This window comes from Argiope bruennichi, chromosome 5 (genome assembly GCF_947563725.1).
Source record: "Argiope bruennichi chromosome 5, qqArgBrue1.1, whole genome shotgun sequence".
Taxonomy (NCBI): domain Eukaryota; kingdom Metazoa; phylum Arthropoda; class Arachnida; order Araneae; family Araneidae; genus Argiope; species Argiope bruennichi.
Window position 1 is genome coordinate 32,580,727 of NC_079155.1, and position 27,673 is coordinate 32,608,399.

At 29.6% G+C, this 27,673-nt stretch overlaps 1 protein-coding gene across 1 annotated transcript; it reads left to right on the forward strand.

Annotated features, from left to right (window-relative positions):
- Positions 1–5,638: 5,638 nt before the first annotated feature.
- On the forward strand, positions 5,639–20,678 carry LOC129969233 (protein artichoke-like). The gene is made up of 5 exons (XM_056083693.1): positions 5,639–5,712; positions 9,474–9,755; positions 11,307–11,689; positions 17,287–17,435; positions 20,347–20,678. Exons 1-5 carry the CDS (start codon positions 5,710–5,712, stop codon positions 20,487–20,489), a joined length of 960 nt encoding a protein of 319 aa, XP_055939668.1. The 5' UTR covers positions 5,639–5,709; the 3' UTR covers positions 20,490–20,678.
- The last annotated feature ends 6,995 nt before the right edge of the window (positions 20,679–27,673 follow it).

Here is a 27,673-nt window from a genome sequence, read left to right on the forward strand (position 1 = left end):
TATAACTGTATGTAATTTAAACTTTCAATTGTTATTTTCTGAATTCTGATTGACAAAAAGGTTGTACCTTGTTTCGTTTTCTTTTAATAGCTTAGCAAAGATGGAATATTCATCTATGCATACCCTGTATTTATTGAACTGATTTCAAATGTGAAAATTTTTTCTCCTTTTTATCTCTTCCGTTTTCCTTACTTTTCCGCTTCATATAGAGCATTCTTACTTTTGTATATAAAGTATGCAAAGAGAAAATACTATAGTTGTCAAATATTTGAATTCGAGATTTTGACGTTCTTTAGATTTCAGAGTACCTTAAGTTCTAAAAACACATTTTTGGAACGATGCCTCTCTATCTATGAACATGATAGCTCAATATTAATATCATTACATATATATATATATATATATATATATATATATATATATATATATATATATATATATATATGTGTGTGTGTGTGTGTGTGTGTGTGTGTGTGTGTGTGTGTGTGTGTGTAATGATATTTTAATTCTGATTTCAATTTAATTAATTTTTGAGGTTTTATCTTAATTTAGCCCATAGTAAGTTCCTTCTCTTATTTTTTTTTATCCAATTCCACTTTCTCTACTTAATTAATTCAAGAGAAGCTTTATAAAATTGTTGAATCGACTAAACGCCGACACTTTCACACGCTCCGCGTGAAGGGACAAAATACCGCTGACGAGACAAATTCTTTTTTAAAAGATCCCTGTGTTTCCTTTACATGTGATTGACATGCGACAGAAATCCCTGTCAGAATCTTATTAATATATTAGCACTGTAAAGAAATATTTTCTCTATCAATATCTCATGTTATATAAGACAAGGGATAATCTCTTTCTTTCCTCTTCCCCACTTCTGCTTTTGTACGGCACTATGGCGGACGTGCTTTGTCCACGTCTCTGCTTGTAAATAATTATGCTTTCCCGAAATGGATATTAAAATTATTTTAAAAATGTAAAAAGTATTTTCACTGTCTTCAAAACTACATCCTGCTTAACATAAAATATATATTAAAGAGTCGACATATTACATATTAAAGAGTCGACAGGATTCAAATTGTGTCGTCTTATATAACCTGAGATTTTGATAGGGAAAATATTCAGCAATTATATATATATATATATATATATATATATATATATATATATATATATATATATATATATATATATATATATATATATATATATATATATATATATATATATATATATATATATATATATATATATATATAAAACATTTCACATTCAGAAAAGTGTCCCATTTTTTCATTTTATTATTATTATTATTATTTTGCATCTATTATCATATAGAATATCCACTCTAATCGTTAGATATAGACATATAACTCCACTTTATAAAATGTTTGAAATGAAGCACAGAGTTACATTTTCTTATTTTAATCAATTAAAAAATAAATAAAAAAAATTACGAAGCTTACTTTTTTGCCCAATCCTCCGATCCTATTTGTCATGGCTAAATGTCTTTGACATATTGTATTTTAAACAAAAAAAAAAATTTAATCGGCCTTTCCTGACCAAAATGAGGCAAATTCTGGCGATTTGATTATTTTTTTAGATTATTTCAGTGATAATCTCAAGGGCAAATGTTGAAAAATGTTCTCTCGAAGGGGTCGTTGATGGGTCTAAAATAATGAAACTCAAAGAGCCGTAACAATCTCGGTTTCTGATCACACAAGAATGGATTTTTTTTTAATTAATATGAGCGAATACCAAAACTATTTACCAAAAATTGGAACGTGAGACTATATAAATAATTATATTTCTTAATTTTTAAGCTGTACACTTAGTAATACAAAAACTTAAAAAAAATCATTTTTTTTTCGCTTCATATAGAGCATTCTTACTTTTGTATATAAAGTATGCAAAGAGAAAATACTATAGTTGTCAAATATTTGAATTCGAGATTTTGACGTTCTTTAGATTTCAGAGTACCTTAAGTCCTAAAAACACATTTTTGGAACGATGCCTCTCTATCTGTGAACATGATAGCTCAAAAATAATTTGAGTTAGACCACCACCACTTTGTAGCTTTTTTAAAAAATAAATTTATTTTTAAAATATAAATAAAGTCCGTTCAGTGGAAGTTTGTTCGTCGGTTATTCGAATTGAAATGAACACTGTAACTACAAAACGAAAAAATTTAGCAAGTAACTAGATGGATAAAATTTGGTATACGAATTTAACATCTAAAATGTAAATATGTACCAAATTTCGAATTTAGTCCTTCAAAAGGTTAAATATTTGCTAGTTTATACTTTCGCAAGCGTGTAAATACAATACCTTAAAGAACAAGGACTTAACTACATGAAATTTGGTAAGTGATTTTGTGACTACAATTGTAATTCTGAGTCCAATTCAGAAATCCATTTGTTTAATTTCAACCGGTCGGAAAAAGTTATCCAAAATACACATTCGGTAATATTGTGCTTTAACTGCATATAAACGATTAATCGCCAAAAATAAAGCCACCAAAGACCACATACGGTTTTTCCATTACTGTTGTTCGCCAATGTTATGTCAAGCAGTTAATAATAATAAAAATAATAATACACATTTACTAGAGACTATACTATAAAGTATCGTTGAGATTACTTACGCTTAGTTTTAAATGGAAGTATATACCTATTTCTCGCAATTTTAAATGGAAGTATAGTCACATAGATTTAAATGGAAGTATATGCTTATTTCTCGCAGTTTTAAATGGAAGTATATACCTATTTCTCACAGTTCAGAAATTAACTATCGGTCCACTATTAGAGTGGATATTTTGTAAATACGAATCTGCAGTTCTAATATGGTTCCTAAAAAACTATATGGATAAAGTTTGGAAATATCAACGGATTGATTTCAGTGTCGATATTTTCGTTGTTGATACATCGAATTCCTAAAATGGTGTAGAGGTTACACGCATTCTCTTTGAAGGTCACTTGGAATGCATTGAAAACTCACGTGGACGCTTGAGTGTTCTTCGAAATGTCAACAAATCGTGAAGGGCGTAGTTATTTGAAAAATAATCGTTTCTCATCGAGATTTTCTCACATCTTTCCTCGAATAAATATTCCAAATTTGGAATCATGCAGTCTGTGCGATGAAATAAGAGGTAAAGTTCTAAGAAAAATTGAGGCCTGAACAGTTATTTATTTTTTTAAAAATGCAAAAAGAACTCGAACATATGTGTATGACATAAAATAAATATCGGTTTAACGCAAAATTTAAAATTGTAATACCAATTATTACTTTAGACTTTGTGATATTATTACATTTAATTTATAGTATTGTTTTATTACTTTTTCTTGCAAGGAATAATCATCAATATATATATATATATATATATATATATATATATATATATATATATATATATATATATATATATATATATATATTCTAATTAATTTCCAAAATTTTATCTTAATTCACCCTATATTAACTCCATTCTAAAATATTCCCTTACTTCCTGATCCAATTCCTCCTCTTTTTTTAAAATTAATTTTTTAATCTCTGTAAAATTAATTTTACTATTAATTAATTATTTCATCGACAAGTTTCCACACTCAGAGTGAAGGGATAAAAATTTGTCAATCTAAGACATTCGTTTAAAAGATCCCTATAATTCCCTTACCGAAATCGACACGTGTAAAGAAATCCCTATTAAAATTTCACAGTGTATAATCACGGGGATAAATATCTCATGAGCTTTTCCTGTTTCTGCTCTTGTGTCGTTCTGTGTTGACGCGCCTTGTCGCTTCTGCTTCAGCATAAGCTATGCCTGCTTATCCTGCCGGGATGGAATAAAAGAGAAATTTAAAATTTGAATATGTTTTCTCTCTCGTCGGCCTCTGCTTAAAAAATTATGTTTACACACAAACACACACACACAAATACATATCTTAACCTAATTTAAATCCTATTTAATTTCTTATTCTTCATATTAAATAAACCATACTGCTTTATTCTAAAAGTTTCTCTGATTTCCTGATCCGAATGCCACTTCTTTTTATTATTTCTAACATGTGCAGTAAAAAAATGAATACTGTAGTTCTCACACTGCCAACGAAATGATAAAAATCCCTATCGCCTACGGAATTCCTTCCAAACATACCTACTATTCTTTTTCTTGAATCTCAATAAAAACATCGAGGGAAAAAACTTCTTGAATTATCCTCTTATGTTCCGGTACGAACAGACATATTCCATTGTTATTTTCATTATATCAATTATGCCCTCCCATGGAAAAATAAATTGAAGCTAAATTCCCAATTTGTTTTTCTGTTTGCCACTCATTTGCAATCTTATGTTACACATATATTTTTCAACGAAATATTTTTGACAGTTTATTAAATAGTTGATTTTTTATTATTCGCTTGTGCTATAAATTAATTGGATGAAGTGTGCATAGCAACACGGATATCACGTCATTATAGCGCAAGAAGTTGATTAAAATTTTGGTCCCATTGCGCATGCGCAGCATTGCGAGTTCAAATGGCAGGGACTTGGTCAAAATTTTATTTGATAAGCGGAATTAAGAATACTTAAAACACGTAAAGAAGATAATAAACAAGGAATTAGTTTAAATTATTCATATTGAAAAACGTCTTTGTACTTTGTAATTAATTTTCAAGTTCTCTGTTGCATAAAAATTGATTCTCAACTTGCTTTTAACGGACGAAGAAGCTCGAAATCCACTCTTAAAAATGGCTGTATTCATTTTTAATATTATAAACTCATATTTAAATTGCCACTTACAATGTTTGTAAATTTTTTTAAAAATTTTCCGCAAATAAATGTTTCTTTAGCAGTTTATATAATTTGTTTGAGTTACAGAATTCAATTTAAAAATTTGACAATAAAATTAAATTTTGCATCAGTTGTTTTGCTGTTGTTGTTAACTTCAGAATGAATTATTTCTTTTTACACCTGTATAAAAATAAAATATAAAGCTTTTTAGTTGTGCCAGTTTTTATCTTATCAAGTTCAAATTATCAACGTACAGAAATTCTTTGCAGTTTTTAAAAACAAATTGTGTTACAGGGAAATTACGAATTTTACATTAAATTATCAACATTTTTCTTCAGAAATATTGGAAAATATTATTGTACAAAAAAAAAATTCACAAAAATTGTTTTATTATTGTGCAAATTTTATTGTAAATTTCATTTCTGGACTAATTTTCGTATAATTTAAATAAATTAAAAAACATTTTTGAACACATTTTGCAACAATATTTTTTATTGTTTAAGTTACTGTATTTCTAATCAGGTATGAACAGACGACATTAAATACATTTTTGGGTACGTATGATCTCTGTTAAATAATATGAAACATATTTAAAAAAGCAAAATAAGATTAGACGAATCAAGCCAAAACATTCTATACAGTTTATGGCCTAGAGATTCGAATGTCTTTTAAATTTTTAAAGATTATCTTAAAAGATCATCTTATACTGTGATCTTTATTTTTGTGACAAATTCAAGATGTTTATGTAAAAATAAAAAAAAATGACAATATGATCTAAAAAAGAAGCTGATAAAAGGGGCTGAACGTGCGACTTTTGCAGGTGGTCGATAACTTTAATCTCAATTTTGCTTTGAATGCAAAATAGCAAAACCGAATAATCGTCCAACAAATAGTAGTAATAACAGTGTCCAAAGAATTTAGTCCGAAATGGTAAGTAATTTCAATTTATCTTTTATAAGTCAACTTCTTAAAAATGATAATATAACAGATACTTAAAAAGTTTCTATAAATAATATTGCATGCATTTCTTTTATTTTATAATTATAGTAATAAAATAAATCAACCGTAGATAAGATCAATATATGTCACATTCTATTACATTGTACTTCATAAAATATAAAAAGTATGAGATATTTTAAAGAATTTTTTGCTTTATTGTCACTTTACAAACAGATATTAGATAGCAAATAGAAATATTTTTTCGATTTTCTCAATTTTTCTATTAACACATTTTTACCAGCTTCATGTTGAGTATACCTCAAACCAACTTACAAATAGCCAATGAACTGTTTTTGAGAAAATGTACTGAAATTTCGGAAAGCGATATCTGAATACCGGAATTATTTTTCCTGGAACAATCATCTTATGCTGCAAATGATCAAGTACCATTCGTAAGGTTTCTTAATCAGTACGCTTATTTTTATTTATAAAATAACAATATTTAATTTCTTCCAAAATTTGTGGAAAGATTAGTTTGCTATTCGTATATGCATGTATTTAGAGTTTAATCGACGGAAATGTCATCTCTTCTACTTTTGTGAATACTTTCACAAAATATCCCGGTTTATGTTAAGTGGCTTTCCTGGAGAATATTACAGCAAGAAAACCAGAAACACACTGAAGTAAAGTCATTAAAATAAAATAAAAATTTACAATATTTTAGAAAAATTATGGAAGGAAACTATGAAAAATAAGTTTTGCAGTGCTTAAAATTTAATGGATTTAAATGAATATTATAACATACAAAAATATACTAACTGTAACAAATATAGTACAGCAACTTAGAGCAAATAGTTTCAAATGGCAATAAAATTAATCAAAAATTATTTGAATTTTACGAAAACCTTGACGGTGTTAAAGGATAAAAAACAAAAATAAACTACTAAAACAAGCAAAGTAAAAGAGAAGAAAAACAATGACACAAAACGAAAATAAAAACCTATTTATAAACTCTAAACATTAGGCAAAATAATAATGTTTCCAAAACGCAAAATTTATAAAAGAATCCTAATTGTTAAATATAGAAAGAAAAGAGAAAAAAAATACATATAATTCCAAACATATATATACAGTACACTCCCGATTATCCGCGGAATTGGGTGGCGCGGCCGCCGCGGATAACAAAAATCGCGGATAATCCGAAAAAAGCTAAAAACGGGTATAGCAAAAAAGAAAACAGTCATTTCAACTTTGAAAAATCGTTTTATGTACAATAAAACGTAAAATAAACAGCAGGAAATGTTTAACTAACGCTTAATATTTTAGTATATCACTCAAAACTAACCTAAAATGCATTTTGTTAATGAAAACAGAAAAGTGCTTTGTATTTACGAGATGCGTCAAGGATACACAGAAAAATTAATACATATGTACTGTTTTAATACTGTAATGTATTATGTAATTACAAAAGCATAACTGTAAAACTGCACCTTTTTGAAAAAATCAGTCAAAAAAAAAAAAAAAAAACTTTGTGCGGCAGGCGCGGATAACCCGCCCGCGGATAATCGGGAGTCTACTGTATGTAGCAATTTCAATTTACCCATTTTCTAAAAGCAATTATTTTTCTCACCATTCGACCGCAGGTTTTACTTTCACTTCTGAGTTGCATTGGCCTTTTATTTCTCATATTGACTCTACATTCGTTGAATGTGAAAATATTCTCTCACCAAACTTCTTTTCTATTGTTATGTAAGTTCTGAATACTTTCTAACAGCCCATTTTTCCAGTTTTCTCCGTCCTTTATTGGACTACGCTGGTACTTGGTCATAGCTTTTCAAACGCAAACAGACAGAAAAAAAAAATGAAAAACAGGAACTAAATATAAATATTGAAATTTTTCCTTAAACACGAAAAAGACTAAGAATGCGATTTCCAGTTGCCCACATCTGTCTTCCTTTTACAAGAAAAACATTTCGTAAATACATGTATAAGTTTATAAATTAGCCATATGGCGAACAAGGAAAGGAAAAGAATGCTTCATTTTCCAACAGGAATTCAATAATCAGCACAATCATGTAGCTGAGGGAATAGAATATGCATTTTGAACTTCTTCCTAACAGTCGATTCGCAATGGCATAGCAAGGATACATGGCACTAGAGACAAAAGTTGAATTTTTTAACTTCAATGTGATGAATGGTTTATTTAGAGTAACTATCTTCGGAAGCACACCATTATTCTTTCAATCTTCTTTTGATTGTTTCTTTAAATTAAAAAAATATAAAAGATTACTAATGTTTTGTTCAAGTGCCCCCCACTAAGATTATTATCGGGGATATCTATACCCCTCTTGCTTCCCGGTTGATCTGAATATTGCAAAAATATGGCATTTTTAGCATTCATAAGCTGTAAAACAAATTCTGAATTCTTTTCAAATTATTATAATGAGGCACAGCATGCTTTCAAAAAGACCGAAATAACGATTTTCATTTTATTGGCATATTATGTTGCTGCTATCTTTCTATTCAGTGCATTAAAAATTCAAAAGTATGCTTTGGATAATTCGGAAATATTTTTGATAATTATTTTCGATCCAAATCCAATCTTTGCAAATGATAATTTTAAATGGGTTTTTTTTCTGTATTTTTCTCTATTTTCCTGTCAGAAACCGCTAAAAGTTATCGTTTTTTAACTGCAGAAATCTAAAAAAAAAATCTATATTAAAATGAATTTTTAATTAATCTTAAAATTTACGACCAAAATTATTTTTAATATATTTCTATAAATCTATAAATGAAATATGAAACAAAAATATTAAAATTTGAAAAAGTAATAAATAATTTAAAAGGCTGAATTTAAAAAATATTTTTTATATATCAATTACACAAGCAAATCAAAATATTTTCTTTCTTTTGAATGTAATTTTATTTGAATGATAAATTTTGGTATTTACAAAACTTTTCAATTATACTTTAAAAAAATGACATTGTGAAGCGATACTACATTCTTTCCAAATTTATGCAAAACCATCTAAACTTCAGAAAAAGAGATGTGGCATCCATTAGTAGGAATAATGTTGGAATGCATTGAGAACTTTGGAGATTTTACTTTTATTTCATTAACTGAAATTTTATATACTTTTATTTAAATAACAGTTCATGCTTTAAAAAGTAGAATTTTGTAATCTATATTGCACTCACTTCATGAGTATTTCAGTTTTCAAATTTTGTACATTCTAGATAGCTATACCTTATTTTAATATCATTTAGAAATTCTAATTGAATTTTGACTCAATAGAAGTGGTGCCACCTAGTAGAAAATTTCAGAATATATTGATTTTAAAGTACCATAATATTAATAAAATCTGAATTAAAAATTAAAAAGGAAGAAATAATTAAAATTAAAATTTCCGTTCTGTAGTATACTAATAAAAATTTATTTTTAAAAAACGGATTATTAAATCAGTTCAACTATTTCAATCATTCTTAATTTCCATGGCTATTGAAAAGGCACAAACGAGGAATTAAAATTAAAGAATTAGTATTGTGTCTTTATAAGCAATTATATTTATTATTTATTTTATTTTTTACATTTTATATAATTATTTTTTTTAAAAAAATTATACAATTTATCATTTTTTAATTCTTCTGCATTATTATTTTTTTATTTATTATTAATTTTAATAATGAAATAATATATTTTTATTTAGTTTAGCATTTTATTTTAATATTTTTTATTTATAAAATATTTGCAGGCCAATCAATATTGCATCATGTTGTTTCTTCTGATTTCTTCTCTGTTGTCGACAATCCTACCAGCTGCCAGCCTTTGTCCAAATCAAGAAAACATCGTTCCATGCATTTGTAAAGATCTAGGCGACGGCCCCATGATGATGTGCAGCAACCTCACTTCTGCAGAAGAACTCATCAGCCCCATCAAAAGCACGGAATTTTTCAAAATGTTTTCCTTGGTGATTATAAACTCAGCTCTTCTGTACATACCCAGCAACCTCTTCGTGAAAACTCATTTTGAAAGAGTAAGTTTCACAAAAACACTTCTTATTCACACCACTCCGAACCAATGCAGTTATAACCTTAAGATTATTTAAGCAATGTCGTGAACATGAATTGGAAGACAATTCACAACTCATAAGGAGAATGATCTTTCTTAGTTCTCGCCAACTTGCCAACTTCAAAATTTAATCTTTAAAAACAAAAGTGGGAGTAGTCACTCCAAAATTTTCTCTCTAAAAAAATGCTGTGCCAAAGAACACCTTGTATATCACGGGTGTACAATAGTTACGAAATATTTACCTTTGGTGTGAATTTAGCATTTTTATTGAACCTGTCATGTGATCCTTGGCGACTTTTTATTTGGCGACTGATCTGTGGCATGCGGTTAACAGTATCCATAACTCGAATTCATGTTTTAGACGCGTTTTTTCCAACCGATTAAAACGAGTATTTGGTACATAACTACAATTGCAGTCACAAAATCCCATACCAAATTTGATATATTTAAGTCCTTGCAACTTTTGAGCAATCGCGTTTATTTGTTTCTGGAAGTACAGACTGGAAGTCAACTCCTGCCTGTAAATTTGTAATCTTGGCTCAATCCTGTCTGTAATCCTGGCTCAAAATTTGATAAGTGTCTACATTATAAATGATATATCTGTAAACCGAATTTTATCCATCTGGTCTCTCTTCCAAATATCGTTTTAACTTATACGCGAACAGTCGGACAGACAGGTGGACTTCTTCTGGATGGATTTTGTTCAAAATTAGACAGAAATCTACACATTCAGTGTAAAGACTGAACACCAAATTTCATACGTCTAACTCAAAGTGTTTTTGAGTTATCTTTATGGCAAACAGATGGGCAGACAGTCAGACAGGCATTTTCCAAAAATATGTTTTTGGAACTGAGGAAGGTCTAAAATGCGATAATTCGTCAAGATTGAGAGAACGAATTAAATACAGTACAGTAATAATGGTTACAGTACTTTTTCTATTTTTCATATACGAAAAAGTAAAAATTAGAGAAATTTATTAATATCGAGCCAATAAGGCTGGAATTGAGTTTGATAGGCCTATCCTCCTTTAGCTTTCCATTAATCGCAATATCTAACATATACGTAATAAGAAAGTATTGTTTTTTTTTCAAGCGATAACTAGCCAAATAAGGTTATACATAAAATCTCACTTGCAACCCTAAAAAATTAGAATTGAATTTTTTTTAAATGACGCTTTATTTTTTTTTTCCCCTATTGACCAAGATGGTGGCTGTTTAGATGCATTTTAAGGCTGGCGAGTGTTTCACAAGTTTGACGATGAAACCATCTAGCTCTTTTATGTCTAATAAATGATTGCCTCTAAATTAACTAATTAATGAGCAAAAATCACTGTGATTTCTTTCGAATTACTTTTTAAAACTCAAAAAAAACTAGTAACAATTCTAAATGCTTCAAAAGAATTTTAAATCGTAAACAAAAATCAATTTCTAATATTTATTTCATTCAATTCAATTCAACCTTTATTTCATTTCAATTTCAATAACTCTTCCATAAGATTTTGGTTCCACATTACAGCTCCGATTTGCCAATTCCCAAATCATGTCTTTGTCTGACGGAGATCTGGCCTTCGTGGGCCTCGAAGACATCTTAGAGGAGATTCGGGCTTCTGATGCTCGTTACATCACACAGTGGGACTGGTCTCAACTGAAGAACCTTCGCAAACTCGACCTTATCGACATTGTAGACATCTCGATGTACTCCATCGACCAAGAAATGCCTCCGCTCAAAAGCCTCACGTCCCTCGGTATCAGCAAGGCCGAGATATCCTTCGTTCATCCAACTGCTTTTAGCAAATTGGAGAACTTGATGCAGTTAAGTTTGGTTAACAATGAAATAACTGAAATCAGCAGAGCTATGTTGCCAGATCCAGCTTCTAAATTTGTAATGATTGATTTGAGGTAAGAAACTCTCTGTTGAAAGCATTTCGGTATTTTTTAATACATATTCTGGAAAATTGAGTTACAGTAGAATTTTTGGATTTAAATATCAGTAATTACCGATGATTATGGTAATTGTTTATAAATAATATGAGAGCATTGAATGAAATTATTTGTGACGAGCATGCCACTCGTGAACATTAATTAATAAGGAATCTGTAGAGGATTGGCAAGAACAAAATTATAAGACTCTTTTTAATTTATTAACTGTTTGTTTGACTATATAAATTTTAATTAAGATGGATTTTAACTCCAACTCAGTTGAATAGATTTGGACTACACAATTACCCTCACTGCAAAGTTTGAAATCCTGAAAATAACATTGAACATATGGGAAGTGATATGTTGTGTATGGTTTACGTATCCATCTTGATGTGGCGATTTAGAAAAACACTAATTTAATTTACAACGCAATCACGCATATATATATATATATATATATATATATATATATATATATATATATATATATATATATATATATATATATATATATATATATATATTTTAACTCTAATTTCAATTTAATTAATTTTCATAATAACTTCATCTTAATTTAGCCCATAGTAACTTCATTCTAAAATATTCTCTTATTTCGTGATTCAATTCCACTGTCTCTACTTAATTAATTCAAGAGAAGCTTTGTTAAATTGTTGAATTAGTTAAATCTAACTTTCCCACACCGCGCGTGAAGAGATAAAATATCGCTGATCATGCAAATTCTTTTTTAAAATCTCCCTGTGTTTCCCGTACCTTCTCCGCGCCTGTAATGAAAATCCCTATCGAAATCTCATAATACATTAGCACTGTGAAGAAATATTTTCCCTATCAAAATCATAGGTTATATAAGACCAGGGATAAAATGTCCAAGAGCTTTTCCTCATTCCGTTTCTGTGTCGCTCTGTGTGCGCATCGTTTGTACATATGCTTGCTTCTTCAAAATGAAATAAAACGACGTCACGAAATTAAAAGTATCTTCATTGTCTTCAAACTGCATCATGCTTCACAACAAATAATATTATATATATATATATATATATATATATATATATATATATATATATATATATATATATATATATATATATATATATATATATATATATATATATATATATATATATATATATATATATATATATATATATATATATATATATATATTGTTACGAAATTTCCGGGTTCGTTTGGATAGTGTGGAAGTTATATGGTGTGGAGAACGCTCAATCAGCAGCGGCAGTAGAAAATAAAACAACGACGTTTATTTACACGAAGACACACAAGACAGCACAAAGATGACAACTATATACAGCATAGAGAAGACAATTATCTTCAGCCGAGACGTGCACACAACAAGACTCTACTGCAGACAGTAGCGCACAGCTTAGTTCAGCACTAGCTTGACTCCGTCGCTGCTCTGCTAATCTCTGGAAGACTCGTTCTTCAACGTCGATTCCGACTACTCCTCCGGCAGCTGCAGACTGCCTCCTTTAACAGGTGTAAGGAGGCGGGGCTAGAAGCCTCTCAACCAATCAGGAACTTTCGAGGCGTATCTCGGTTCCCAATGGACGGATCGGGAAAATTCTCGATGTTTCGGGTATAATCTATTTTGGCGCCAAAGTCTCCAAATTCGTCGCCAAGTCGCCGAGTTTGTCGCCAAGTTCTGGGACCTCCTACGCGACACCCGAACTCCGTCCAATACAGATGACTGTAAAACAGTCTTTCTGATGATGGAACCAACAATGCTGGGAAGCAGCATCACAGATTCGTAACAATATAAATATTTACATGAAGATATGTGTAGATTCTCAGTTGACGCGCATCAGTAACGAAATTATGCAGTAAGAAAATAAACTGAATATACAAGATTTGAAACAAGAGTTGAATTGTCTCTAACATTCAAATCAGATATTGTCCAGTACGATAAGTTGCCGCCAGAAGCATATCATCTTGTTTTATTCCAAATACGCAAATCATAGGTCAAATCTTTTTTGCAAAACTTAATATTGATCTTCTTTCTTGTTCTTCATTCAAAACGTTTATTCAAAAAGTTGTTTCTAATAAGCAGTATCTCCGGATCTTTCTCCAATCTCTGAAGTTTTTTAACGTGTATTGAATGAACTCTTTTAGAATTAGGGGATAGCGGCCTTTGTTGCCAAAACTCCCATTCTCATCCCATTTCAATCAATCAAGGTGAATTTACACTCGGTCAGTTATAGGACGGCCAGTAAGACAAAGCAGCAGCACTAATTTATGTTTGCCGCAATTTCATAGGATAAATTCAGAAATTTCATGCTTGCCTATAAAGTTTGGACATTTTGGCGCCCCTGAATTTTTCCCTTTTCTCAGAGTATCTTATTAAAATGATGGATATTTACACAAAGAAACATGGTAAAATAAAAAAAAAAGTGTCAACATCCCTAAATTTGGAAAACTATAGAAAAAAATGATAAATAAAATTTTAAAAAACAGCCTCGCATCAGAAAGAACAAAGATCAGAAGATGTCGGCATTAATCTATGATAAATGATCAATTTATTCACGCCAAAAAAAAGCCATATTCTACAAATGCATGTGCAGTAAGAAAAAAAAAATACAATACAGCAGCATGTTGTTGTCCCGACGGGACAATTACTTGCCATCGACCGAACAGCATTTTTAAGCCTTTCTACGCATGCGCGGCCTACTGTTCGTCTTATAATTGGTCGAGTGTAAACCCACCTTAAATTTTCATTGTTAGCTGTATTATTATTATTTTTACTTAATAATACAGCTAACTGTGACTGTGTAACTTAACTGTGACTGTGATACAGAACGTTTTCGCTTTCTCCCACTTCGCTTGTACTTATTATTTTTCTCCGTGGTATTTTGATATACTCAATGTTCTTCGGAATTGATTAAAATGAATATACTTTTTAGTTAAAATGATGAAAACGCAATTTTCTTAAACAACTTTGTGTATTGTGTGCACATCCAGTTGTGTATAGTAAATACTAAAGTAATAAAATTAGTTTAGCCATGCCAATCAATTTCTGCTTGGTTAAAAATACTTCAAATTGGAGAAATAAATGTTTGGCGACGAAAATTGGCGGAATTGATTCAATCGTTGAAGTTAAGGGCACTTCCACAGTTTTATTTTGGCATATATCTAGAAATGGAGAGCAACAGGATTTCCGACCATTTATGAGTATTTAGATGTCATCATAAATTTCCGAAATATGCTTAAAGTTTGTGGCTGGGGAGCTCTATTCGTGAGTTTTCTTCTCAGAAAATGAACAAAACATATAGTGTTTTTTCGATTTCTTTCTAAAATGGCGGGTGAAAGCTTATGCAATGGAGCAAACCATAGCATAAGCTTTTATGTGAAATAAAAGTTCGTGATATCGGATCAGTGACTGGAATTATATAACTGTTTGACTGCTTTTTGTTATTATTTTAAATATTTAAATGTAATTACAAAGCTATGCCTAATAATAAATTTGGCGAATTATCGAAAAAAAATCAAGTTTGGCGATGATACCATGATTTGAGCCTAACCACTTATTACCATATAATATTTACAATCAAATTACTCACTTTAGAAAATATCTTTAAAAAAATAATTAAAGTATCGGAAATTATTACAGAAGCGTGCATATATTTCATTGAAATCATAAATAAAAAATGTATAGTATTTTATTATTTTGTTTAAAAAGTAATGGAATTAATGGAAATGTTAAGAGAAACTTTAAATTATGGAAGAATAGTAAATAAAAGGTGTTGTAAGATTAATTTCACTGAAAGGAGATTCATCCCACAAACGTCAGTGAATCACGTGACCAGAACAGCCAATCATGTTCAAGATGGCAAATATAGAATCGAAAGATATAGCCGCTTGTTTTGCTTTTTTGTTGTTGTTGTTGTTTTCCTTACCATCTAGAATCAAGAGCCTTTTTTAAACTGCTGAAATGGTATTTCTTTAGTTTCACTTTCCAAACTAATTCCTTTCCTTGCATCTATGACAAATGGGCGCTTTTCCTACGCCTATATCTAATTTCTATTCACCAATTAAGACCGGCGCTGCTTTATTTTTATAATAATCATGCCTCGAGTATATTTTAAATAAATCTGAAAGATATAAACTAATTTCCCATTATTTAAAGAAATATGCTTCAAGATTAAAATAAGCGTATTTCTGACTTCAACGACTTTAACTCATTTAAAAGATGTCTCTTCTACGCAATTTCCTTCTATCATTACAACGTCTCTATGGTCTTGTATTTCATAAGCATACAACTCTTCGATATCAATTCATAAATGCAGGAAATCAAATACAATTCTAGTTTGAAGATCGAATTGTGTTAAGCTTTAATGCATTTTAAAATTTGGAAAATTTTCTTTCCTATGAGATCAGTTTAATTTTTTGAAATTTAGAAATAATTTTTTTAGAAACTTTTATTTATTTATTTAATTTTCAGTTGTGAATTCCATTATTGAATAGAAATTTAATCCATTATCATTGTTTCATTAAATTTTTATTTCTTTCTTCTATTGCTGAAGATCGAATTGTGTTAAGTTTTTTAATGCATTTTAAAATTTAGAAAATTTTCGTTCCTATGAGATCAGTTTAATTTTGTGCATTTTTTTTTGAAATTTATAAAATTTTCGTTCCTATGAGATCAGTTTAATTTTGTGCATTTTTTTTTGAAATTTATAAAAAAATTTTTTAAAGAAACTTTTATTTATTTATTTAATTTTCAGGTGTGAATTCCATTATTGAATAGAGATTTAAACCATTATCATTGTTTCATGAAATTTTTATTTCTTTCTTCTATTGCTGAAAGCTAAGGAAGAAAAATTTTGTTTAATATCTGCAGTTTACAAGAAGTATAAGCAAGTTTGAAGTGCAGTTATGCAGTACAAGAAAATTAGATGTTAGGTGACGATAATTACATTTTTAATAGCTCTATGCTTTCATAGACCTTGATTCCATTAGGTTGATTCATATGCACAGCGAAGAGAACATGTGTAAGTCTATCAAAATAAAACGGTTTTGATGTTTGCCACGATTTAAAGCGTAAAAGAATTTTCTTGGAAAAATCACGAATATCAAGACATGAATTAGAAATTTAATCGAAAGTAAGCACGTCCAAATTTCCGGCGAACCAACTGGTTGCTAAAGATGGTTACCAAATAAATTAATAAAAGTATATATATATTCACAAAATTATTAGAATGAAATTTTAATCTAAAAGAATTAACATATTGATATAACATTATGATTAACATGTTTCTTGAGTGGATTGAGTAAACAAGAAACCATTTACGCATTTAATACCTCTAAAAGCCTAAATCTATTGTTCTACGTGCTGACTCTAGAACATGTTACAAACAAAAATTTACAACAGCAGAATGCCTGTACATTCATTTTTCACACCATTTTCAAATACAACATTTTATTCCCAAATTTTAATTGATAATATTGTAAAAAAATAATCTATAAATGCTTCATTCCTCAAATAAAATTTTCATTGAAAATATTTTTTTTTCATACTATAAATTAGAAATTTTGTTTTTTAGTGATAACAAGTTGGAATCGCTCCCAGATGACATGTTTACAAACATGCCAAATTTAAAAGACGTGGAAATTAATAACAACAGACTTATGACTTTGAACCAAGAAACATTCCAGTGGCTTTTCGAAAATCTACAATCATTTATGATGACTGGTAATTTCCGCTTTTTTATTTTTTAAAATATTCAATACTATAATTAAAAAAATCATCACAAGAAGCTACTTACTTAAAAACTTTTTAATTTCAGAGAGGCGTAAATATTTATAAAATAATATTTCTTTACTTATTATACAATTTTTAAAATTTATAATTACAGTCATCGATTAGATTTAAGATTACGGCTACCAACTATTAAAATGATCGCAAAATGGACGCAATCTTCAATTCAAAATCAGAAATTGCACTCAAGAATATTGCCAATGTGCATCGTTGCAGAATTTTGTAGAATACCCCCTTTGGCAAACTGTGACCAGAAAGAAATTTATAGTTTGGCTACCATATTGTACTGCATATCAATTAATTGCAAGTTAATTTAATGCATCATTCATTAATTTTAATAAATTAAAAATTATTTAAGTAAAGAAATTCAAACATGAATTCTAGTATTATTTGCTGCATATATAAAGAATACATATAAAGGAAATTTCGCAAATATTTGACCTCTACTTGACCTTGGCCATGATTTGATCTTGACAAAATTTTGACTTTTGACGATTTTGGCATCCTTAAATCCACAAAAGAAATTAGAATTATATCTGTGTATTTGTCCATCTTTTGTCGCGTATGTCAACGCAAATTCGATTTTCATTACTATTTATGATATAACAGACAGACGATTTACGCAAAGATTTTTTGACACTCATGTTGCCATATGAATCGAATGAAAATATTAAATATAGTTTTAATCATATTTTTTTATTTATTTCTGCGATACCATTCCATCCAGATAAAAAAAAATTCATTCATACAAACGGAATAAATCTGGCTACTGCTTAAAAAATTTTTTTTTAAATCTGAGCTAAGGTCTTGACAATCAAGCATATGTCAATGAATAAATAATATTTGATTATAAGATGGAGTACAAATCATTTTGGAATCTTTATATGAGGGTGTACAAGCAAAATATAAAGCAGAACAATCCTGATTTGTCTTAATTTGTTGGTTATATCCTTATTAAAAAAATGAAATCAGTGCTTAGTTTGACGAAACAATGAAGTTACTCTACTACAAATATTGTAAATTTAATATACACCAAGTGTAAATTATTTGCTATAAAACGGATATTCGCAAAAGTATGAATTTAATTTGTATATTATTTGAAAATGTTTTAGATTAAGTAAATAAATATATATAATAGCAAAAAATTTTTTTTTAATTAAGATGTCTTGCAAGAGTTTTATTTTATGAGTTCATGCGTTAATATGACTTATTATACTAGCGCTAAGACTTATATCATATAATAAATACATTTTCTCATATATTCGTTTATCGCTGCTGTATAAATATGAGCAAATTTTAAAAATAAGATCATGATTGACTGACTCTTGAATTAATCAAATACAAGCAGAATGGGTAAAAAAAAATTATTATTATTTTTAAATTAACGCATAAGTAAACTTTTAGAATCAAATTAATAAAATTCGAGAATTGAAATGAAACTTGTCCATGTTTGATGATAAAGTAATACTAAAATTTTGTAAATGAAGTTAAATTTTCTCTATTTATAAAGATCAGATGACTCACTTTCTCGAAAAAATATTATTAAACTTAATATGGTAACATTTGAGCAGTTTTAATCGAAGGTCATCTTTTTCTGTCAAATACATTTCAAATAATTTCGCACATTCTCGATTCTATTTTTGATAGAGGCATTTAGACACGTGGGTAGAAATTTAAGACCTTGGTTTATACTAATATCAAAACAACTCGTGTCAAACTTTTTAATAGCGCATTGAAAGTCCAATCAGGTAAAATATTTTAAATATCTTAAGTCGATGTAAAAGGAAAAAAAATCTTAATTTTTTTTTTCCAAACAGCACAATACATTTCATTTTTTATCTTGCATATTTAGATTAATTTTAAGAAATGTGTTAAATAACCAAATTCGCATAATAACCAAATAATAATTCGATAATAACCAAATTCGCATAATAACCAAATAATAATTCGATAATAACCAAATTCTCCATTCGAATTGTCATCAAATTTCTAAATAATTAAAGATAGGAATATATTTCTAGTTTGGAAAATGCTAAAATTTACTTATATCAATTTTTTTTATTTGAATATAAACAATTTTGGATATGTAACAACAACTTTATGTAGAATTTTGTCCGGAAGTTATCAAGTTTATTATTAAAAAATAATTTTTTTTCAAAATTGTAGGAATCAGAAAAAACTTATTAATAAAATAAAAATAGATTGGTAAGGTTTTTTTTCTTTTTTTCATAAAAGAATTCAAGAATTCATTTTTTTCATAAAATTCCAAATTCATGCAAAAATTTTGAATTTTAAGATGAAAAAAAAAAAGTTTTTCTTTCAGCTCCGACGAATATTCGCAGAAAAATTCGAGGAAATTGAATTAAGGAATAATCGTGGCATATTGTCGTTGTGAAATAAAACTACTTATTAAAAGCCACATGCAGCAAACGGTACGGAACTTTGATTTAACAGCTGGAACTATTAACGATATATGCATTTTGTGACTACATTTAACAATCATATATCGCATTAACAATTTCATAGCAAATGTTGTTACAATTAGACATACGACATTTTTGTTTTTACGGTGACTATAAAATCGGTGAAAAAAGGCATCGTTTCTTTTGCAGATTTCACTTATGGATAACATTCAAAACACATGTTTTAAAAACATCATGAACGTACAATAGAAAACCGGAGGAAAATATTTTATATTATGTAAAATAAAATTTCGTGTAACAAATTTTTATTAAGAAATTTATCATATTAGCTGGGCAGCAAAAAAAAATGTCGATACTAATGCATGTTCCGACATACAAATTTCATAAAGTTACAATAAATGAATATTGTATTTATGTTGCAGGAAATGAAATTCGCTGTGATTGCCGTCTGAAATGGCTTGTAGAAACACGGAAACCGACTTACTTCAAGGGCGAATGCAGCCTACCAGACTACATGAAAGGCGTATCCCTGGAAAATGTCAATCACAAAGTTTTGGTTTGTTGACCAACCATTAACTAAATAAACAAGAAGAAGCAAACTATATCACAGTATCTGAAATATTTTTCATTTACAATTATCGTCTGCAACTAGGGAAAAGAATTTTTAAAAAAATCATGTAATGTTGTAAAGATTTTCCATTAATCTTTTGGCGAAACTCAAAAATAATAATAAAAATACCAGAATTTATTTTCATTCTCAAGTTTCTAGTTCCTTCAACTTATGTTTTTCTTCCAGGAAATATTAATAAGTATTTTTCAGGGCGAGTAAAAAAAAAAAAAAAAAAAAAAAAAAAAAAAAACGTTGCTATTTCAAGAATTTTGTAAAAGATTCCTACTAATTGGTAAACGAATAATTCTGATTGCGAACATTTTTGTTGTTACTTACTTAAAGTATAAAATACGATATTTCATGAAATATTTGAAGATTTCACTAAATAACAGATAACAATCATTAAAAACTGATAATTATACAATTTTATAATTTGTTTACGCTAATTATTTCATGGAATAACAATCAAAACCTTTTAATGCTCTTATTAATAGGCCTGAGGCAAATACCAAATTGTGGTGGAATGTAAATTATTATAATCCGTGCAGGAAGCAACAGGACGGATGTTTTTAGGAACATTTCTTTTAATAATCACATTCACATAATAAACAAGCACAAACACAAGACATTCACGCGCGCAGCTTAACAGTACAGCATCACAGCTCATTCTAATTACAATCGAAATGCATTATGGGATGGACTAATCAGACATCGCCATCTAGTATCAAAAAGAGAAAATAATAATAATGTAACTGCTACATTCCCCCCTACACCGCCTAAGACCGTCTCGGCGAGGTGGTATGATGTTGGATAATTTGACGTTTGTACCAAGATTGTCATTAGCATTAGAAGGTTGTTTGCGAGGTCAGTTTGGAGTTTGTTTGGGAAGTCGACCTCTTTTCCTTAAAGGCAATTTGGAGATTGGTTCTGTGTGACATTTTGAAAAGCTGTAAGAGCTGATGCATGGTACAAACCAAAAGATTCATCAGGTTTGTCACAACTAGCTATTACTAAAGATGAAGGTGATTTCTGGGATAGAATGATATATGGTCCATCTTTCCTTGGCATAAACTTTACAGTTTTACTTTGGTTTGCTTTACTTAATGGGTGAAGCTTTACCCAAACTAAATCAGCAGGTTTATAGTTAGGGCTCGGTTTACGTGATGTATTTGCATATGCCTTTCGACGATCTTGACTCTTCTCGATATTTTCTTTAATTTGAGACATATTCCTCTCAAAACGTTTTAAATAAGGTGTAAATTCTGGAACAAAATTATCATTATGAATGACAGACCGTAGATCAGTAGTAACATCGTCTAAAGTTCTTAATTCTCGATCAAAGTTGAGGTAAACTGCAGTGCAACCAGAAATTTCGCATTTTGTAATGCAAATCTAATAGCTGGCAATTTCTCAATCCATGAGGTATGGTTGTTACCTACCATGATTGAAAAACGAGGCTTCAAGTCTCTGTTTTTGCGTTGAATAGGATTTGCCTGCAGATGGCAAACAGTAACTAGACTTTGATTAATATTTAATGTATAACTCAACTGTTGCATGGTGGCGCTAACAAATTATGTACCATTGTCACTTATTAGACGACGCGGTAATCCATATCTTAAGAAGACTTCATTGAGTAGTGTTAGGACACATTCTGTAGAAGTAGCTTGCTTTAATGGGAATAACTCTACCCATTTTGTTGTGCAATCTTCAACGATGAAGATACACTTTATACCTTCACTCGTTTCTGATAAGGATCCAAAAAAATCGATAGCTATGCTTTCAAAACGTTGAGCGGGAACAGGTGTTTGTAATTGACCAGCTGGTTTCTGGTTCGTTGCCTTATATCTTATGCAATCTGCACAATTTTTTACATAATCGGTAATGAGTTTCCTCATTCCTGTCCAATAGTATCTGGATGATATTCGAAAAACGGTTCCATCAGCTCCGTAGTGAGCAGCTGTAGGAGCATCATGGTGTAGTTTTAAATTTTTTCTCTTTCATGAAATGGGACAACAAACTGAACTTCTTCCCCTTCAGAGTGTGGAGAGTAGCGATAGAGTACTCCTTGGTTTAAGACGTTTCCTCTTTCTGTCCAATTTGCAAAATCAACAATTTTGTCAATATCTTCAAAACATTCTATGATCTTCTTGAGTTCAGGATCTTTCAACTGTTCAGTTCTAAGTTCAGCAGCTATTCTGGATGGGACATCAATAACAATAGTTTGTAATTCACAAGTGTCTTTATCACTGCATTCAGGTCGAGAAAGCATGTCAGCCACAACGTTGCATTTGCCTGGAAAATAATCGATTTCGCCCATTTGGCTAACCTTCCAGTGGGTGACGATAAAGTCATTAACTACTTTAAGGGTTGGTGATCAGAGGCCACTGTAATATCTACACCTCAATATACCCACAAAATTTATTCAAGACCCAAACAACAGCCAAAGCTTATCTTTCAGTTGTCGAGTAAATCTTTCCAGCAGAGCTCAAGAGTCTACTGGAATATTCTATTGGTCTTTCATCGGCGGGACTTTCTCCCTGTAGAAGAGCTGCATCTAAGGCGTAACCACTTGCATACGTCCGGATAATAAAAGGCTTCGTAGGATCAACTTGTTTCTATACTGACGGAGTTAACAAACATTGCTTTAGAATTTGAAAGGCTTGTTGCTCTTGTTCACTCCATTTCCAAACAATATTCTTTTTTGGCAAATTGCTAAGGGATCTAGCAATATTTGAAAAATTCTGGATAAATTTCCTATACCATGAACAGATCTGCAAAAATGATTGTAACTGTTTAATATTTCTTGGATAAGGAATGTTTTGTATTGCTGCAACTCTTTCTTGATCTACTTCGATTCCTTTAGGAGTTATCCACAGTCCCAGATATTTCGCATGAACGCATGCAAATTTACATTTTTCTCTATTTACACATATTTTAAACATTCGGAGACCAACTTTAAATCTTGAATATGCTGTTAAAAAGTTTCGGACAGTACAAATATATCATCTAAATAAACAAGAATATTTCCTGTAGGGAATCCATTTCGAAACTGGTCCATAAGCCGTTGAAAAGTTGCTGGGGCTTTTCTGAGACCAAAAGGCATTCTTTTGTATCGAAACGTACCAAAAGCGCATACAAATCCAGTTTTGTCCCTCTCAGCAGGATTGACTTCAATTTGGTGATATCCAGTCTTTAAGTCAAGGATAGACATAAAAGCAGTGGATCTTGCATCGTGTAACAATGTATCCATAACCGGGAGTGGAAACTTATCAGGTTCGGTTATAGCATTTAGTTTACGGTAATCTACACATAATATGATAGTTCCATTAGGCTTGGGGACTAAAACTACCGGTTCTGCATACGGCGATTCGCATTCTTCTATAACATCATTGGCTAAAAGTTCAATTTCTTTGTTTAAGAGCTCTTTCTGTTTTGGCGACAATCTGTAAGCTGTAGATACAACTACTGGGTGGTCATCTATATTAATAAAGTGTTTTACATATGGAGTTAGGATACTCAGTAGTCATTAGATAAATTCAAAAGCTTCATCTGTCTTTCAAACATAGTTAAAAATAATGACATGTCATCTGTTTCAGGACGAAACGTAGGTAAGAGCGTTTGTAAATCAAATCGCTTTGGAGTAGAATCAATTTGATTAGGATTTAACAGATTTAAATTTTGGCTCTTAAACTTCACAAGCTCAAATGCTCGTTCCTCAGACACTTTTTCTGTTTCCTATATCTTTTCTTCTAATTTTTTCCGTTCGTCAACAATGTTATTGAACGTATCAGTCACAAACTGTTTGTTATCCGTAAAGAATGCAGATTTAGTTATTTTGTCATGTAGGTCAATTATTTTATCTTTGGATGTCATATATACATAAGCTTAATTTCAATGCCAAGTTATAGAGGTCAATTTTTTTCCCTTTAGATAGAAAAGCCATTTTTCCTACTAAATTATTAAAATGAAATACGAAATTAAACATGAAAATTTGACTATGAAGGAACAGTTACATACCTAACTCCTCTTTTGAACATACAAAAAAAAATCAATAAAGTAAGTAAATTATTTAAATCTCCAATTTTTAAGAATGCAAAATAATAATCAGGTAGGAGATAAATATATTTGCAGCAATGGAAAAACAAATATTTTATGTTCAAAACAACTTTATGCGTTTATAATTTAGATGTAATCAACATATAAAGACAGAAATTAAGTTCAAAATATTTCAATTGTTAATTTTAAGTATATATACACACTTAATAAAAGAAAAGCAGATGCAGCAAGCAATTGCTATTAAATTTGAGTATTAAGTACTAAAAACGAATTAGCTTTAAGAATTCTTGGGTGGATCCTAACACAGCCCATCTCTTGGCGTCTTTTTGAATTCTCGCCGAACGAATGACGATAACGTCGCCAAAGTGGCAACCTAAACGGATTTTTTTATTTTATTATATTATTTTATTTATTATTTTATTTATTTATTATTTTATTATTATTTAATTATTATTTTATTTCATTATTAAATAATCAACCTAGACGGATTCTTTTTATTTATTTTATATTTATTTTATTTTATTTATTTATATTTACTTATTATTTTATTTTATTATTATTTATTATATTTATTATTATTTCTGGCCTTCAAGTATCGTTTTTTAATTGAAAAATAATAATAATAACAAATATTCAATTAGTAGTCAACTTGGCGAGATTTCAAATAAGTCTCCAAGAGGTGGGCCCATCTATGATTTTACCAAATTTTTAACGATAAAAATAATATTCTGAGAATCAGAAATAAAATTGCACATTTGATACAATTGAAAAGATTGCATATGTTGAATCATTATCCCGAAAAAAAATAATAAATCTATCAGAACAGTTTTTCATAATATTAAAGAGTTGGAAAAAAACATATTCAATACTTGTTTAGATTGAGCACTTAGGGAGTGACTGATTTTATGAATACTTAAAGAGACTTAGCGCGTCGCTCAAGGGCGCATAAAATGGTATTAGAAATCGAGAAATGGTTTTAGTTTCGGTTCGCAAACTTACAGACCAAGAAATATATCAAGTACGATAAATTAATTTGTGCTTAAGCAAAATACAGAAATAATACAACAACTTGAAAATCAAAATATAGAATACCGTAATATTTAATTTAAAAGATATGTTCTTATGCACTTTCAATTATTGAGATCAAGTAAAAAAACAACACAGATATTTCAATATCGAAACCAGCAACGATGAATATGCTATGAAAAGAAGTAACTTAGAAATTATTAAATATTAAATAGTATAAAAACATTTCACAGAAGAGGAAGAAGCTTGGTATATTCAAACATGAAGGAATGTTGTATTTCAACGAATCAAATGCTGGATGTCTGTTGAAGTTGAACAAAACAACAAAAAATGCATAAGTGTTATGACACTTGTTTAACAGGACGACCAAAATAAAACTGGTAAATTTTTCCTTGGTGGAAATTTGAAAAACACACACAAACACTTTCTTCACTGGATTTAAATGCAGATTTTTTGCTGGAGATGCATAAATAATTAATTATACCTGGTAGAGGGGTCGACGTCCTGTAGGAGTTAGGATTTAAAACTGAATACTGGAGAATTCCTTAGGAGATCAACCACGCACATATGGCAGACGCTGATTTATTTTGAGGACTGGATGTCAGGATTTCATAATTTGCTGCAGGCGGGAAACTTTTCTTGCGATCGTCGGGACGACTTTACTTTAATTTCATCGCTTCACTGGAACACAATGATGAACCATTCCCGGGGTGTGAAAAATTATTCTGTGTCAGGACGACACGTATCAAAAATTCTTTTTCCTTGGGAGCCAATGTGGTGGGGGGAAACTTTTCTTGTGATGGTCGGGATAACGTCACTTTCGTTTCCTCACAAATTCTTTTCCGATCGGTGCCAATGTGGTGGAAAGTAGATTATGATGATCCGTGCAGGAAGCAACAGGATGAATGTTTTTAGGATCATTTCTTTTAATAATCACATTCACTTTTAATAATCACTAAACAAGCACAAACACAAAGACGAGACATTCACCCGCGTAGCTAAACAATACAGCATCACATCTCATTCTAATTACACTCACAGCGAATTATGGGATGGCCTAATCAGGCATCGCCATCTAGTATCCAAAAGAGAAGATAAGAGTAATGTAACTGCCACAAAATTAGTTTCTTACATTAAGTTAACCAGGTTTTACAATGATGGTAAATTTAATTGATTTCCTTACTCTAAATTATGAAATATTTAAAATAGTAAGCTGGTTTGAACAACAAAATTCGAAAATATGAAGAACCCAGAAGTATTTTTTCTTCTTTTGGTAAGGGATAAATGATACAAATTTTTGGTCGTCACGGTTAATATGAAATTCCAGACAAACAAAAAAATGCTTTGCTTTTTCAAACCGGCAGAAATTGGAAAATAAATGAATAAAACCGACTTGGGTCAAATAATCAAAATTTACTAATTGAAATTTCACGGCTAATCCGGGACATTACTTTTGTTTCGGGATATATTGTCAACATTTGGGACTCTTCCAACTAATAAGAGACTTCTGATTGCTGCTGCAAAATACGTGCATTATGCAAAATAAAAATTATTTCCTTAAAATTGAAAATAATCGTGTTTTTTTTTTATTTTAGAGTCTAATTGCTTATCAATTAAGGAATTATTAATTCATATAATAAGAAATTGAAGGATAAAATTTATTTATTAAGATGAATAATTAATTATAATTATGAATAATTAATTATAATTATTAATTATAATTATCAATTATAATTATTAATTATGGTTATTAATAATTAATTATTTATTAAAATTAATAATTAATTTAATTTTTAATAATCACTTATTTATTAAAATTAATAATTAATTTAATTTTTAATAATCACTTATTTATTAAAATTAATAATTAATTTAATTTTTAATTTAATTTATGGAACGTTTAAAATGAATATCCGTCACTTCACGAAATAGATGGATACTTTATGAAAAAAAAAGTAAACCAACGGAAAAATACACTTTTTTTAACGTACTGAAGAAGCTGTGTCGCAACTAGCGTGAGAGGTTAGCGTGAGAAATGAAGAGTGATGTAAGCTCTT